This window comes from Protopterus annectens, chromosome 16.part0 (genome assembly GCF_019279795.1).
Source record: "Protopterus annectens isolate FY-2018-M chromosome 16.part0, PAN1.0, whole genome shotgun sequence".
Lineage (NCBI taxonomy): Eukaryota > Metazoa > Chordata > Ceratodontiformes > Protopteridae > Protopterus > Protopterus annectens.
In genome coordinates, this window is record NC_056750.1 from 127,272,241 (window position 1) to 127,290,587 (window position 18,347).

General features: G+C 39.3%; 1 protein-coding gene across 1 annotated transcript in view; it reads right to left on the reverse strand.

Moving 5' to 3' along the window:
- LOC122790530 (immunoglobulin lambda-1 light chain-like) overlaps window positions 1-18,347 on the reverse strand; it is a 318,197-nt gene that overhangs the window by 110,729 nt on the left and 189,121 nt on the right. The window contains exon 4 of the mRNA XM_044058079.1: window positions 14,942-15,220. Coding sequence (XP_043914014.1) covers window positions 14,942-15,220 — 279 coding nt within the window. The remainder of the gene's footprint in view (window positions 1-14,941; window positions 15,221-18,347) is intronic.

Genomic DNA, 18,347 nt, shown 5'->3' on the forward strand with positions numbered 1-18,347 from the left:
TGCAGAAAGCTTTGGTGTTTACTCCTGCACCATACATATGGGTTGATGATAATGTGTTGTAATTTAAGAAGGGGTGAGGATGCTGCAGCCCTGAGTGTGTCCCCGTTTGGATGAGATGCCTTGTAACTATGAACCTGTTGTTGGTTTGCAATACATTCCCTATTACAATATTAACAGCTTATCAATTTTTTTATGTTACATAGGCAATTTATTCTTCAAAGGCAGCAAATACTGAAACACAAATATAAAGTTGTTTGCTAGTAGTAACCTCTTCATTAGTTATATATCTCTTTAATGTGGAATTAATTAGATGATTTTTACTTCTGCAAAGATTGTGCTTATTGCCTAATACTGGTGGATTGTAGTGCTAGAAGTCTGGGTAGCCTTTTTGTGGTTGAAATGTTCTGAAATGGGCAGTTTTGACATTGCTTCATGCGTTTTGTTTCATCGCCTACTGGAAAAATGTTCAAACTACAAATTTAAATCACTGTCTAATAAGTGGTGCCCTATTGTACAAGGAATACAATTTAATACAATGAAGAAGATGAATCAAAGAACACATGCATGTATTATCCTAAAAATGTGTGCAAGGGGCCTATGGTTTGAAAACAGCCCAAAGGTAAACTTAATCTGCCACTGGCTAGATATATTTTCTTTGAATGCAAGTTGCAAGGGTAAAGAGGTTTACTGTTAATGCTAAGTCTGTTTTCATTGTGAGACTATATTGTTTTGTTTAGCAAATGTCTATTAGTGTTTGTGCTATAAAACTTGAAATAAAAAAATTAAATTATATCCAAATATCTGTAATTATTGTCGAAGTAAAGAAGAAAATATTATGCACGCTAACAGATTTGAATAGTATTTATGGTAACTGTTGAGAAATAACTAAGTAATGGGACAATGGAATAGCTATGGGGGGTGCTGTGTGTCTGGGCCCTGATCCATTACCCAGCCTAAGGCCTCGTTTGACCATGATCTGGCTCAGACTTCTATTGTATATTGTAGTACGCAAACAGCAACAGGGAGAAAATCAGTCCCAATGTAGAAAAAAACAGGTTAAAATACTTAAGAAACAACAATGGGACAACCATGGCAAAGCACATATATCTCCGAAAGTGCTTATCTGCTTACTGCTTATTGTTTATTAAATATATGTGCTTTGCCGTGGTTGTCCCATTGTTGTTTTTCAAGTATTTTAATCTGCTGTATATTGTGCAATGTCCCAACAAAGCACTACTTATGGATATTAAGTACATAGGCCTAGCAGTAGCGTAAGTAGGGAGGGGCTAGAGCAGCAACTGTCCCAGGCGCAAAGTGTTAGAAGGGCACGATCAGTCAGTCTTGATCTTTCTTTAATTCAGTACCGACTTTTAAAAGCCAATTTTACATTTCTGGCCACATCTGAGAGCTGTAGTGTTACATGTATGGTCTAAACTTTTTAAAAGTTAAAAAAAAAATGTTTTTTAACTAAAACCTGAGCACTGCAAAGCTTAGTGGAAGCAGGGTATAAACTGTAGCAAGTGTTGCCACATTTGTAGCAAGCATTTTGCTACAGTTTAAAAAAAGATTTTTTTTTAAACTAAAAACATGAGAACCATAACACTCCATGCAGGCATGCTATAAACACTGTATATATTTTAAACTAAAACATGAGTGATGTTGTGCTCCATGCAGGCAGGGTATAAACTGGTCCACCAGGTTGAGTAGGCATGATCTGCCCTTGACAAAACCACTATACCTATACCACATCTATACTATATCTCTGTTGATCATCTCTATGATAATTCTTTCCATGACTTTACATATAAGACTAGTGAGATTTATGGGTCTGTAGCAGACAGTTTGCTACAGTTTAAAATAAATTATGTTGTAGGAGGTTTGGGGGCAGGGCACAGAAACTGGACCTGAATGTCTGGGGTAGGAGAGGGGGGGGGCATGTTGTGCATCTGGCCACCTGGTTGTGCTTTGCTCTACAATGGAAGAGCTGGGGGTGGGGGGGCTTACTCTAACTCTAATGAGATGATGGCTTACAATGTATTGATTGGCTTATTACAGTGAAGTGCTGTTTTTGGGTCTTCACAAGGTGGGCTGAGGGGTGGGGCACTGGTTCATAATACTGGCCCAGGTTGCTTATAGAATCAGCTATGCTTCTTGGGTCTAGTAGTGGTGCATTGCTGTTACTAGGATGCCAAGTATACTAAACCATGACAACAGACATTTTATTTTTGGGAGGGGTAATTGAACCCATAGCCATTATAACAATCTCAGTGAACAATAGACTTAACATTCTGAGCCTCTTGTATAACTGTACAAGAGGAGGCATGCAGAAGTGCACTTCTATCATTGCACAGTCAAACAAAATTCTCTTAAGCTATGGCAGTACTAACAAATGTGGTACTGCTGTATAAAGCTTATAAAGAACTGTACTGTTAAGGCAACATCTGTTAATATACAAACACAGATATTTTTATGACTATATATATATATATATATATATATATATATATATTTTAAAACATTGAAATCTCGAATTGTAGTATTTTGAACTTACAAAACCGCAGACTCACATTTTCAAAGCCGTCAGAAGCGCGAAATTCAAAATACCGAAGGACAGATCTTTTGAATTTCTGCTTCCGTTGGTAGGGTTTGTGGATGTTTAGGTTTAATTTTGGTAAGTTTGTGTGTGTAAGTGTGTTGGTTAGGGGTTTAGTGTGTGTATGTGTGTGTTGTGACTGTTATGAGTGTGTTTGAGGGACGTGTGTGTGTGAGTTTCATTTGTGTTTTTGCTTGTGCGATCTCGGAGTTAGAATATATAAGTAGGGGGTGTGTGGGGGCATAGGGGGGCTTGCCCCCCTGCTTATATGTATGTTAGATGAGTTTGTTTGATTATGTGGGGGAGCTGTGTGTAAGTTTATGTGTGTACTGTATGTGTAGTGTAATTACGGGATTTTGAATTTCGCGGTTGTGTGATTTCGAGTTTGTGAGTTGTAGTTGGGTTTTCTTAGTGGTTTTGAAATACTGAATTTCGAGATTTCAGTATTTCAAAATGACAAAGAGGACCCATATATATATATATATATATATATATATATATATATATATAAATATATATATATATATATATATATATATATATATATATATATATATATATACATACACATACTGACCATGGCACTTTCTTTGTAGGTTCATAGGTGCTTACTTCGGTATTATTTATTTATGTATTTATTTGTTGGAACAATATTAAACAACAATAGAATAGAAGGGATATACACATAATATGCACAGATAATACAGTTTAAGGGTACATACTAAACAAGTAAACATATTGTCATACATTTTTAGTGATATAAGCAGTCATATAGAAATATTTACAATGTAATATAAGAGTAGCAGCCAGCATAAAAAGTGCAGGGGAGAGTGGAAGTGATTTATTAACAAATAGTTAGGCATCAGTAGATAGTAAGTCAGGATTAGAAGAATCATATGTGTTTATTAAATAGTGATGAAGAAAGATGTGAAAAGGAGAGGATGCAAGGTCAATATGACTTAGGTGTGGGAATCAGGTTGTAGATGGATGGGAAATAAGACATCTGCATTGCCAAAAGGTGGAGAAGTGTTGCCTCAGTGATTTTTTGAAGGGGAAGTTATTGCTGGAGGTTCTGATAGCTATTGGGAGAGAATTTCATAGCTTGACAACAGAAAGGTAATAAAGCATGTCACCAGCTGGGAGTTTTGGTTTGTCTACTTGAAGAAGGAGTTGATTTTCAGATCTGAGTGGACTATTTGGGTGGTAGTTGGTTAAAAGAGATGAAAGGGCTGGGCAGTCTGAGGGTTTGTAAATGATTCTTTGTGCTGTGATTAGTGGTAGATAGATAATTTGGAAGTTTGAGTCAGTTAAACACTTATAGGGAGATGCAGTGATGGGATGAGTGTTTTTTGTTGGTTGCAATCTTAGCAACCTTGTTGTAGCAGGACTCAAGCTTGTTTTTTAAGGAGGACTGGATATTGGTAAGGAGATGGGTGCCATACATGAGAGAGGGAAGGAGAAATGTTGAAACAAGATTATGCTTAGTAGAGCAGTTAAGAAAGTGTTTGTGTCTGTAGAAGGTGCCTAGTTTTTGTTTTATTTTAATATTATTGTGGATGTGGAGGTCGAATGTCAAGTTTTCATCAAGAATAACTCCTAGTAATTCAGTGAGGGAGACCTTCTATGGTGGTGCTATTTTGAGAAGGAATGATGAAATATGACTTGTTAACAGAGAGGATTTCCTTAGGAGTAAATATTAGCAATTTGGTTTTGTTAGGGTTTAGGGCTAGATGATTATTGGCCATCCACATTTCACTGGGACAAACCACTAGTGACTACTACTATTGGAATTCTTTATGTATCTTTCTTCAACATTGCTCTCAGTTCTACCTGAAAATCTTGGTATTTTTTGACTTTGTGTGCCTTTGTATGTAAGGCATTGTAATTGCTGAGTGTAGCAAGTGTAGTGTATTGATCTGTGATGATCTTTAGAAGCCTAGTCCTGCATTCCCATGAAAATTTTAGCCCTTGTAACTTAAGTACAAATAACTCAGAGCTGGAAGAAATTTACATCTTAGCCCCATCAGCAAGGGACAAGGATGCTAAACCAGGGATGCATTTGTGTTTGCCTATCCATTCATCCAGATTACATTTGAATAGTATAAAGTGTTGTGCTTTATGAGGAGATGAAGATAACCCCAAAGAAGTGGTAGTCTCTGTGTTACATATCTAACCCTCCAACATGCTCTATTATGTTAAAGATCAGATTAAGATCTCTTGAGCTGGTGTTTTTGCCATCACTAGACTTGTGGATGTGTAGTAGATCTGACAGGATAGGTTCTGTATGGGAAGCAGAGATCACCCCTCAGTAGCATGCATGAAACCGAGAAGAGGAACAAGGCTTTGAGACAGTCAGTATAGTTTTTATAATTTAGGCCCATGATTTTCTTGATGAGAAAGTGTTGTGGGCATTCAAGTTATGTTAAATATTTAGGGAGGTAATTACCAAAGGAGACATTATACTCAATGATCAATCTGTTAAGTGCCAAATATAGTGGAATGATCACATCCCTGGACTTAGACACTATACTCTTAGTAATTAGATGTCCATTGAAAAAGAACGTTCTTACAGTAGTGGATACATAGTGAACAAAGGACAATTTGTTGTCCACATAGGTTCCTAGGTCCCTAACTGCTGGATTCTTTTTCATGACTATTTTTGTCAATGTGATAGTTACAGGGGACATCATACTTGCTGAAGGACACTATTATACATTTATTAGCATTATGTTTAAGCTCATGGTTATAACACCAGCTATTTTCTTGAGAAAGGGCTTTTGGAGGATTTTGGTGTCCTCTGGGGAGTTTATGATGGCACCAAGTTTATAGCTACTTGCAACCTGTTCAGCCATAAACACTAAAGACATGCCAATAACCTCCAAGAAGTAAATGTCAAAGATGAAAGGCTCAAAGATTGAACCCTGGGACACACCACTAGTAACAGATCTTTTGAAGGTGATAGAGCTGCCGACCCTAATTTTCTAGGTTCTGTTTGTGAATTACCTTATTATCCAATGAGTTACATAGGAATTAACTTTTAGCTGAGAGAGTTTATCAACAACACCTGAGTGTGAGATGGTGTCAAATGCCTCTGCAAGGTCTAGATATGCAATGTGTACTGATTTTCCCTCAGCTATTGCTTTAGTAACCTTTTTGAAGAAGTCAACCAGGTTAAGCAGGCAAGATCTGCCCTTGACCAAAACATAGTTACATATGTCCTTATTTTTTAATTCCATACTGATCCCCTCCATAGCCTTACAGATGAGGCTAGCCAGACCTATTGGCCTATAATTACGAAAGTCTGCTTGTACCCCACCTTTGTGCAGGGGGGTGAATGTTGCTGTCCTCCGTTCAATGGCACAACCTTTTTGGAAGATGATATTGAATAGTGTCTGTAGGAGGTCTGACAGATCCTTTTTGAGGGTGGTCACTAGCAGACTGGTATGTTATCTGGTCCAATTGATGTAGTGTTCTTGAATATAGAAAGTGCTATGAGGACTTGTTCTTTGGAGATTTAAGGGGATGTAAATATGGGTATGCAATCTGGGAATGTCGGGGGAAAAGAGAGGGGAGACTTTAGAGCTAAATTCATTTGCTAGCAGATTGACTATGTCCTCATGGTTTGAGTATGTGATATCATTTACTATTAGCTCTGTGTAGTGCTGGGCAGTGTTTTTGAGGTTCCTAACTTAAATAAAGAAGGCTTTATGGTGGTCTTTTGCCTGAGTGACTATTTTAATCTCATATCTAATGTTAATTGATTTGATCAGTGACCGGAGTTCCTTGTTAAGTTTAGCAAGAATGCTTTTGACATTGAGAGTTATTGCATACATTGAGTTGTTCTTTTATTGCAGGGCCTGTTTATATTTGGGTTCTACCATAGGGGGTTATTTTTAAATCTGGCATTGTAATTACTTTTTGAATTTCTAATAACATGTTGCATTTGTTCATTTTTTATTGCCAATCCTTCATTAGTTCCCAAATATTCAGACACTCCTTCCTGCTGAAATTCCTTTACATCACATCCCTGCCCTAGACTGATATCATCTGTTTTGGAGTGATATTTTCTTGGTGCTGCAACTTTCATTCTTTAAATGCTGCTTTTGCACATTTATTATGACCAAATATCATTCTTATATCATGTGAGAAAGTTTTAACCACTTGTAGTTGTGCTTTCAGCTCTTCATCTGATAAAGTATACAGTTTAAGTCATCCACAAATAGTCGATGAGAAATGTTTAAACAAGTTTGCTTTCTAGGAGCCAAATTATAAACAAGACAATCTGTTAAGTAAGCAGCTTAATGGGTTAAGGACAAGACAAAGCAATAGTGTTGACAAAGAATCACCCTGGAAAATCTCCATTTGACTTTTTATCTCTGGTTTAATAATTTGGCCTTTGCCATATTTAATTGCAAAGAGGTTTGCCACTGTTTCATAGTCATTGTGATGTAACTGATCAATGGAGGATGCATCTTATTCATTTATAAGCACTCCTTTGTTCATGAATCCATGATGCTGTCAAATGCTTTTTTTGTAATCTAGCCATGCCATGCTAACCTGAGTAGAACATACAGCTGCTGGTTGCAACAGAAGCCAAGCTACACAAAGGCCCTGAAGAGGTTTTCACCAAAACTGCAACCAGACCACTCAGTGAAGTCCCATACGTACTGCACAACTGAATGCCAGCAGGAATCAGTATCCCTGTGCTCATTTTCTTACCAGGAACAAAACAGAAGCTAGATTACAAAAAAAGTATTTGACATCTGAGTCCTGAGAAGCAGTTCCTAGGCCCTTCAATGATTGCTAGTCTATTCCCAGATTCCAAGATGTTACAGATTTTAAAAGTAAGCTGGAAAGAAGAGAATATTGGGGTGTAGCAAGCAAATTCCATTTTGTACTTACAAGCTCTTAGTTATACCCCCTTGGACACCTATCACTTAAACATGGACACATCTCTCAAAATGCTGCCCCCAAGTACTCAATAAATGTAAGAAACATTTTCAGCTGTTGCTCTAAAACAATTTAAAATATTATTTTTAGATTAGTAATATTGTACCTGTTGTTGGAGGCATTCATTTAGACAGTTGTAGACATAATATGACTGGATAAAAGCCATACTGATGGGATGTTCAAGAAAAAAAGTGTACAAAGTAGACTACAAAGAGTAGGCCTAGTTACACCCTTGGAAGGGATCAACACACTGAATACTGCAGTGTGCACTAATTGAAGGGGTGATATGAACCACAGGCTAATTCAGGGTTTGGGTCCAGGGGGCAGGGGCCTTCCCAATTTGTTCTTTCAGTGTCCAGTGGAATGAGTGGAAGAGACCTGGAAAGCTTCTAAAGCTAAGTTTATTGTAGGGGTGGGCAGAAAATAAAATGCACAATCAGAAAAAGCAGTGGATAAAACAACTCCAAATGACCCTGTCAGTCAGTCAACTTAAGTGCAGACACAAAGAAAGAAAGAAAGAAAATAAATGATTCCCTGGCTTCTTTTCTGATTTTAAAACTCCAGCAGAGGGACAAACACTTGAGTGCATGTAAATAAAGGCTGAGTCTTATCAGAAGACAAGGTCAAGCTAAACTCTATGTATTAAGTATCAGTCAAGAAGCAAAATAACCAATGAAAAATAAGTGAGATATGAAGCCCAAGAGTTAAAAGTTTGCCTTTAGTAGTAATGTATCTATCTTTCACCTGTATCAAACACCATTTAAATCCAGGATGTCCCAAATAAACCAGTCCAACAGATTTCTCAAAGCTGAAATTCTGTCAGGGGCTCAAGTCTGTTCTTGTGCACCATCCTGTTCCTTTTGATCTCTGCAGGGACTAGGGACATAAACCGGTCATAATGAGAAACTGAATGGTGGCATGCAGGGCCAGTTGATATTGTATACTTACATGCTAGAGAAGATGACTGGGCCCTGATTTCAGTGCCCATCGGCTAAGGAGGTCAGTCTCTCATTGACTCAAGTCGGATGCCAATAGCATGGGTGACAGTCTTGGCAAAGCTATTCCTGGCATCAGCCTTATACTGTGACCCAGTATAATCCTCCTGCAGGAGCAGTCAGCCGTAATGCCTATGGGGATTGTCCAAAAACATCTTATCCTCCTCATACCACCTCTCTGGTCTAAAAGGAGCACAACCCCCACATTTTCCAGTCATAATTGCCCCACCCCCTCCTTCAAAGATCTCAGGAAAAATGGCTGAGAACTGGTACCCAAAGCAGGTTTTGCATGATCCATCATTCATGCACCACTGAGTATGGAAGGATACCACATTACAGTGAAGAATGGCAAATTAATAAAGTGTATACATTGTATTGCTATGGTTATAATGGTTGTGAAACACGGTGATACTCCTTCCTTCTGTAAGTTGCTGGGAATACATGCTCCACAGTGACTGCATCTTCAGATAGTTAGGAATGGGATGAAAATTCTCATACCCAGAAACTAGTGGGCTGATCACATGTGCAGAGCTTGTCACAGGTGCTGACACGTGCACAACTAGTGGGCTGATTACACGTGCAGAGCTTGTCACAGGTGCTGAGACATGTGCACAACTAGTGGGCTGATCACACGTGCAGAGCTTGTCACAGGTGCTGAGACATGTGCACAACTAGTGGGCTGATCACACGTGCAGAGCTTGTCACAGGTGCTGAGACATGTGCACAACTAGTGGGCTGATCACACGTGCAGAGCTTGTCACAGGTGCTGAGGCATGTGCACAACTAGTGGGCTGATCACACATGCAGAGCTTGTCACAGGTGCTGAGACGTGCACAACTAGTGGACTGATCACACGTGCAGAGCTTGTCACAGGTGCTGAGACATGTGCACAACTAGTGGGCTGATCACATGTGCAGAGCTTGTCACAGGTGCTGAGACATGTGCACAACTAGTGGGCTGATCACATGTGCAGAGCTTGTCACAGGTGCTGAGACGTGCACAGCGTCATGCAGAATTCAACATATTTATCAGGTTTGCAAGTTGTGAAAATGGAGCAGCTCAGAAATGATAATGGGATGCACCCTAATTAGCATAATTATCATGCCTAGGGGGTGAATCTGCATGATATAAACATGACAAGAAGCACAGAGCCTCATTCTGCTGCCAAAGAAAACTTCTTCAAAAGGGGGTTAAATGCTGTGACCAGATCTTACAAAAAAGCTTTCCTCATATGTCAGATATCTGTTTATATAAGATAACTGGTACTTCTTACACAATTCATTCAGTTGTTGAATGCTATCACTGATTGTTAATAAACCATAATGTCTATTAGGAAATAATTTTGGCAGTCATTTTAAGATGTGTTGGCCAGAGCTGTTGTAGGAAGTGCATTACAAGTGTACTGCAAGTAGCAGCTTAACGAATGTTAAGGTTAACAGTAGACATCCTCGGGTTCATATTCTTAGTAGTGTTCATTACTATTTAACTGTTGTGTGGCTTTCACACATGTAATTAGCCACAATATTAGTTCAATTGTTAATTGTAATGGTCTTGGTTGCTGTTTATTTTCATTTCTCTCAGAGTTTGGTTGGGAATATGTGGTTAGCACTCATAGGATGTCAGACATTTCCTAAAAGATTGTGGGCGCACACACACACACACACACACACACACACACACACACACACACACACACACACACACATATATATATATATATATATATAAACATAAAATATATCCTAATATGATAAGAGTATTGTACACATTTGTTATAACCATGCAATAACAAGGCTATTCATTCCCCTGTTTTCTATGTGGGTCCTAAAAAAGTATGGGATCTGAAGGCCCATCCCAATCCAACACCAAGTCCAAATTTACAGATACAGAAAATGAGGAGTTTCTACAGGCCTTGCATCTACATGGCCAGTGATGTGAATGTGGTGAGTGGTCATGACTGCAACGATGCCATGGTCTGTCATTGAGCCATGGAAATGATCCATGCTACCATCCACTAAGCCATGGCTGTAGCATAACAACAGAGGGCAACTGTTGTTGGACCATTCAGCCACCTCTTACTTCAATGAACGAGTTCCTGGCCTAACTGAAAGGCTGTACCACTTCCATGGAGTTCCACAGTGCAGTGCAGTGCTGGATGTTGTGGCACAGCTGGACAGGTCCCAGAGAGTTTCAACTGCAGATGTTCCAGGCATATAGTTCTACTTCATATTATCAATAACGGCAAATCCTCTAAAACATGTGGTCAGTGTAATGTTCCTTAAATCTATCTTATGGTATAAATGTACATTGGGATTCCAAGTTCCACATCCATCTGCATGAGGTATGGCCAAAGATATTGTTTTCATAGTGTTATAATTATAAAGATATCAGTTGTATGTGTAGTTGTGGTGCTGGGTCCTACTCATACTGTGCATTTTTTTTGCTTTGGTGTATTCACAGTTTAATCTTGATCCAGAACCAGCACTGTGGGATTGGCCTCATCTGATGTTGGACGATCTATTGTCTCCAATAATTATGGCAGGGATAAGGAGGCACAGTCAGGGGGTATAGAGTTTGTGCTAGCACAGTCAGTGGACCCCCCCACACTCCCTACTCAGACTGTGGACACTTTCTCTATGCATATGGACACCCAGGAAACTCAACCATCTTATAGTAGACGAGTTGATGTGGACATTATAGATCATGAAAGTTTGGTGGCTCCTACATAAGAGATATCTACTTCTGTCTCAAGCACTCATGAGCGGGGGATCCACACAGGAGAGTTGGCAGTGGTGCTTGTTGAAGGATGGTTACCGCTCTCCCCCCATGAGGCTGGTGTGACAGCAGCTGTCATCAAACACATGCGCAGGGCAATCGTGGAGATGCAAACTATTTCCACCAGAGCTATGGCAGAGATAGTGAGTATGATTCAGACTGTGCATACTGACCTACAGGAGTGTATGATTCATCTGTGTGATTTCTTGCATAGGTTGAATGACACATTGGACCATGCAGTGACTTCTCTAGATTGTCTGTCAAGAGTGAGGGTCTGTCCTTCTTGATGGTAATCTGCTATATTTAAAGACATTAGCCAACATGGCATAGTTGACAGATTCTGTTCCCACAGTGCTAGCATTTCCACTGTAACATCATTTTGGACGGTATCTGTGCTAGGAAATGGTGTTCCCATAACTGCGTTTATCATCAAGGTGGCACATCTGCTAGCAGAGAACTGATTTAGGTGACACAGCACAGCAAGACTGAGCCAAGGCGGTGGTATGGTCTGTGTAATTTCTGCTAGAGCCAAATCATGTGGTTGGGAACAGGCACTGGAAGATGAACCCTCTGCCATATGTGCTATGGACCAGTCCTGTAGGATAAACTGCAGTGCTATCCCATGTCTAGACGCTCTGTCCTTAAATAAACACACACACACATACCACCAGAGCCCCCAGCAAATAAGGCACACACACACACACACACACACACACACACACACACACACACACACACACACACACACTTGCATGCACTCACCAGCAAAGCCCCCAGCACATCACACACACATACACATATGCACACACATCAGCAGAGCTCCCAGTACATCACACAGACACATACACTTCTGCAAGCACACACACACACACACACACACACACACACACACACACACACACACACACACACACACACACACACATGCACACGCACACACTGGCCCTCTACATACTTCTTCCCCCCGAAGTCAAGTTTTACACAAGCCATAAATACACTTTTTATTTTGTTTCATCTCAGCACTCACACTAATACACTTCGCTATGAAAAACATGTACTGGGAATGTGTTTACGTTCAGATGATGTAGAATTTTGTGAAGAGTTGTTTACGTTAAAACAATGTTACTTGTAAGGGAGTGCCCTAGTGGGGTTTGGATGGAATCATGAAAGCGAGGGAGGAACATAATCAACCCATAAGCAAAAGTTTTGATAGGACTGGTAAAAAATGAATCATAACAATTCAATGGTTATTTCTTACAAAACAACTATGGGTACTTTTAAAAACGTGGTTGAAAACTATTGGAATGTTGTGTTTACTGAAGAACTCAGGGGATTTGGGGTAATGATCCATTTTTACATGCAAAAAGAATCTGACTATTAAACAGATTTTAAAAAACAATATGATCATTAACAACTTGTTAAGTATGGGAAGTGCAAAGCCTTTGAGTTTATTAATGACTCATCTTATATAGTATTAGTGGGGATACTTTTTATTGTCAAGGCTGTTTTGATAGTCACACAAAAGGGGTCATGTATATTGCAAATTACCTGTCCTGTGAATGTTTTTATCTAGGAAAAACGTAGAAAAGCTTCTACAAAATAATTTTGGAACATTTGGGGGATGTTAGACAAAATAGGCTGTCTTTAGCGAAGCATGCTACGTCATGTAATCCATTTAACAAATTTTTACTTTTTATTTTACAGAAGATGTTACACAGTATTAGGGGTTGCGACTGGGAAACTTTATTAGAACACAAAGAACTGAAGTGGCAGAGGAAGTTGAATGCCACGCCTTTTCCTTGGTCTCAATTACATGGTTTCAGCTACTAGTGTTTTAAGGTTTAGGGCTGCTAGACAGTAGTGAGTTCGTTAAGCTTTTTAATATAACATTACAGAATTGTTAATAGTATATATTACAGTATTTTCTAAGTTATGTGTTAAGGGTTTATTTTAATTTTTGTTTTTCATTGTGATCAATGTTAAGCTATTAACTAGAAGTTTTAAGAGGTATGGGCGTCACAGAATTAGAAATGAATTGTGATAGGTTTCTTTAGTCACATGATTATTAATGTAATTTTTTTTTAACTTTGGTTCTGATAAAAAGTCCAGTTATTTAGGGACAAAAGTGCTTGACTCCATTGTTTAATTTATGTGTTTTATTATGTTCACTCCATTTATAAAACCAAACTGAATTAACAAACTATGTGCACTCCCATTTACAAAGTCATCTTGTAAATCTTTTTAGTTTTGTACACCTTTATGTAACCATGTACAACTCCTTTTAGTGATATATACCCCAGTTATACCATTTATATACCTCTTTAATTATGTGAACCCCCATGCACCTAACCTATCTCTAAACCTTTTTGATTATGCAAAACCAATGTATCACCGCAGATTACTTTTATTAAATGTGTATACCCTGTTTTTATAGCTCATCTGTAAACATGTTTCATAACCCTTCTGTAAATCTGTTTAGCTATGTATGCCACAGATGATATAACTTGTTTAAGTACAATTTCATTTATGGAACCCTTCTGAAATTCTTCCTAGTTATGCACTCCTTCCACTTGCCATTTATAGAACCCATGTCCCCATGTCTAAGTCTTTAATAACATAACTTTTTTTTATATAAATCATTTGAAAATATTTTACTTATCTATATGAACTATTAGCATAACCCTGTATTTTGAAATATGTATACCCTTGTTTACATAGCACCTCTACAAATTCTTATCTATATGAACTATTAGCATAACCCTGTATTTTGAAATATGTGTACCCTTGTTTACATAGCACCTTTACAAATTCTTTATCTATATCAGTCACTGCTTATATAACCCCTCTGTAAATCTTTTTATGTATATTGCTATTTACAAAGCCCCCTTTATAACTATATTAAATTTTGGACACATCTTTTTGTATAGTCCACTTACAGTTTGCGTAGTTTTTGTTCTCCCACATGTGTGCCAACAAATTGGCTGACCATAACAACTTCACCCATTCATTCCTTAGTCAGGCAACAACTGGCTGCAGAAAGGCCATCATCTCAGCAGTCATCTGGAATTTTTCTTTTGTGTATCAACTATTCCTGTGTGGGTACCAGCAATGGTTGAAGGAATGGACAGACAATGGGGTGATGTGTGGACATGTCATCCACTTTCAGTAGTGATGCTACTCCCACAGTTTAATTTCCTCTTGAAGGTAGAGGCACCTCTCCATTTTCAGGAGCCATTAGAGACTGCAGACATCTCTTTCCACCTTATCCTTCAGCCCCCAGGTCAGAAATGGAACTGGGGTCAGCTGGGTCATTGTCAGGGCATTGCTCATCTATGCTATGGGGTTAGCTACCTGTAAATCCTTTTAATTGTGTACATCCCATTCACATAACCCCTTTTTGACCTTTTAATTATGTATACCTCATTTAAAAAGTGCATTTGTAACCATTTTAATTAAGTGCAGCCTAGTTTTCATAATCCCTTATTTTAATGATGCACAACTCCACTTACAAAATCTGTATATTTTTGAAATTATAGCTTGCACCAACGTAATAAACATTTATTAAGGTATAACATATATATCTATGTGCATTAGTTTATAAACACATAGATAAACACTACTGACTTACCTTTTCTCTTTATAGTTCTTGTTTGGTTCCCATTCACAGAACATGTGTAAGGTGTCCCTTGATTCCAGTCATCAGCTCCTACAGTAAGATAACTAGCTGCAGAAAACGATTTCGACTTTTTATTGAACACAGCAGGAAATTGCAGAGCACTTCCCATATTCCAACTGATTGAGACTTTTGGATCTCCACTTACTACAAGGCAACCTATTGTCACAGTAGTTTGTTCATGGGTGTCATCCAAGATAGGATAGATGGAGAAAAGAGCTGGAGGAACAGAACCTTAAAAAAGTAATACATCTTGTAATTTGTTGTTTCAAATTACAGAAATAAAATTGTTTTTCTCAAATGAAGTGTAGTACGCTCACATGCATTACTAATTATTGTAAAATGGATTTTGAAATCACGCTTCTTAAAATGGAAGTCATATGTGTGCATGTGATTAGCAGATTGTAACCCAGACAGTTAAAGTTATTCAATAACAGCAGCAACAATATCTAAAGTGTCAGATATATAGTATATACACCTGCCTATCCAATTATTCATTTATCACATTAAAGATATCTGCCTTGCTTACCTTAAGTGCTTCACTACACAGATTTATACATTTCATAATTTTCTTACATGGGATACATTTTTCCTTTCTTTACTAAACTGAAAAACCTATTCTAGACTTATCTCTTTTCCAAACAGAACACTACATAACATATTTTACATGGGATAGCAGTCAGATCTGCTTGACAATAGTAAATCACACATGCTTGATTCCAAAATGATGGAGCACAGAAGTCCAGCAATCTGAATACAGACAGTGGTGACATACACAGACATAAAACAAGTCATGAGAGACCTAAATGCACTCATCTTACAGAATGCAGCACTTTGACTAGTAGGCAATCCCCCTCCACCCTGCACCCTAATGTGTGTGTGTGTGGGGGGGGGGCTGTAACCTCACACCCCTCCTTTTACTTATTGTAACTTCATGGCCAAACATCCTTAGAAAAAAGAGGCAATGATGACTTTCAGTGTAAACCCAGGTATTGTTCCAATTGCTAACATTGTGCAGTTTCAGATTTTGAATAAGAAAGTAGCAGCACTATTGGGGTGCAGAGGGCTTACTCCTTTCAAAATATGACAGGTGCTGTGCAAATGTTAAGCATTATGCTCTGCTTAGTCAAACGTAAAAGGTTGATGTGTTTGAAAGCAAACCTCTGTTTGATTTTGCAATATTTTCTTGTTTCATAGGTTCATAGGTTCATAGGTAGATACTAGGCTATCTGCCCTAGGGTATTTATAAGCCTAGCCAGAGTGTGTTTGGCTTTCGCCTCCCATTTAGATTAGTTAACTGTGCCTCAGTACAGTAGGTCACAGATGATAGCCCTTTAAGGTTAGTTTACTGTGCCTCTGTCTAGCAGGGACACAGAAGAGATCCCAGGGGTAAACTTACGATCTCCCATCCACTCGTCAAGATTTCTCTTGAAGAGGGTCAAGTGAGGGGCTCTGCCTAACATGAATTGAGATTCTGTTCCAGAGTGAGGGGAGCCTCTGGGATATGAATCTGTCCCTCCAGCATGTCCTATTTATTGCTGTGCTGAGGTTTAAGTCCCTGGAGCGTGTAGCTCTAAGGGATTTGGATTTCTTGAGGTGGAGCATGTCCATTAATTCTGGGTTAGACATGGCTTTGTACGTCAGGCATAGATTGCCTCTGAGTAGGCGGTAAGCAACTGAGTAGAGCTGGAGTTTCTTTAGTCGAATTGCATAGGGCATCTGTTTGAGGCCCGTGATCCTCTTGGTGATGTACATTTAGGGTCTCTCCACTTGCTGCAAGTGTCGGGTAAGGTACATCCCAAATGGGGCATTGTATTTAATTATGGGCCTGATGAGTGATGAGTAGAGGGGCACAATGACCTCTCTTGATCTAGATGTGAACCATTTTGTGATAAGGTGGGCTATATAGAAGGTCTTTCTAACCACTTTGGCAACGTGATTGTCAAAGGAGAGATTACTATCTACTTGGGTCCCCAAATCCATAATTACTTCTTCCATACTTAATGGATTACCACCTATGTGGTAATTTGTGGGCACTTTATTTTTCCCAAAGGGGATGACTATGCACTTTTTGGAATTTAGCTTGAGGCCGTGGCTCTGGCACCAGGTATCCATCTCTGTGAGACCCTTTTGGAGGATGCTTGTGTCAGCCGGAGAGTCGATTATGGCTCCCAGTTTGCAGTCATCTGTAAACTTGGTCAGCGATAGTCCTCCTGTGTTAGCCTGTACCTCGGAGAAGTACATACCGAACAAGAGAGGTCCCAGGACTGAGCCTTGTGGGACGCCACTTGTAACTGGTTTAGAGTCTGACATGGCACCTGCAATTCTGACCATGTGGGTTCTATCCCTGAGCCAGCTTGCAACCCATCTTATGACATAGGGGTTGATATTTAAGCTGGTAAGCTTATTTATGATGCCCGAGTGGGGTATTATGTTGAAGGCTTTTGCGAGGTCCAGGTAGGCTGTGTGGACTACCTTCCCCTCATCTATGGCCTTGGTAACTGTTTCAAAGATGTCAACTAGGTTTAAGAGGCAAAATCTGCCCTTAACAAAGCCGAATTGGGTAGGGTCCAGTGTCTGGAGGTTCCCAATGTGTTTGTTTATGAGTTCCATGATGATACGCTCCATAGCTTTGCAGACCAGACTAGTCAGGCTTATAGGGCGATAGTTCCCAGGGTCTGTTGTGGCACCACCTTTGTGGAGCAGGACCACTGTTGCTGTACACCATTCTTTGGGTACATATCCTGTAGTAAGGCTGAGTTTGAACAGTGACTTTATGTGAGGGTTCAGTTCTTCTTCTTGGAGTTCGGGTAAGACGCAGCCCGGGACACCGTCCGGTCCCATTGATGCTGTGTTTTTTGCTTTGGAGAGGGCAGCTTTCACCTGTGCATCTGTGATGTCTGGGAGGCTACATTCTGTTGGGATAGACATTTGCTCTTTTGGGGGGGAAGGGGGGGAGAAGTTTGCACTGAACCTGTCTGCCAGGATGTTGGCAATGTCTGTGGGTTCAGTGTATTTTTTGCCATTTTGCACTAACTCAGAGCATATCTGGGAGTTGCCACTCAGATTCCTGACATAACTAAAGAAGTCCTTGTGATTATCTTTAGTGTCTTTGGCAATTTTTCTTTCAAAGCTGGCCTTTGATGATTTTATGAGGGATCATAGTTTCTTGCTAGTATCAGAGATGCCTTCCCTTTTTGAGATTTTGCTCTATCATGTAGTAGCTTCCTCCTTCTGTTGTATAGATTATTTATGGCCGGGGTCCACCAGACAGGTCTCCTGCTTTTGGAGGAGTGACTCTTGGTTTTATTTGGGATAGCATGATCCATGCATTGCTGTAGGTGCTCATAGAATGTGTTTG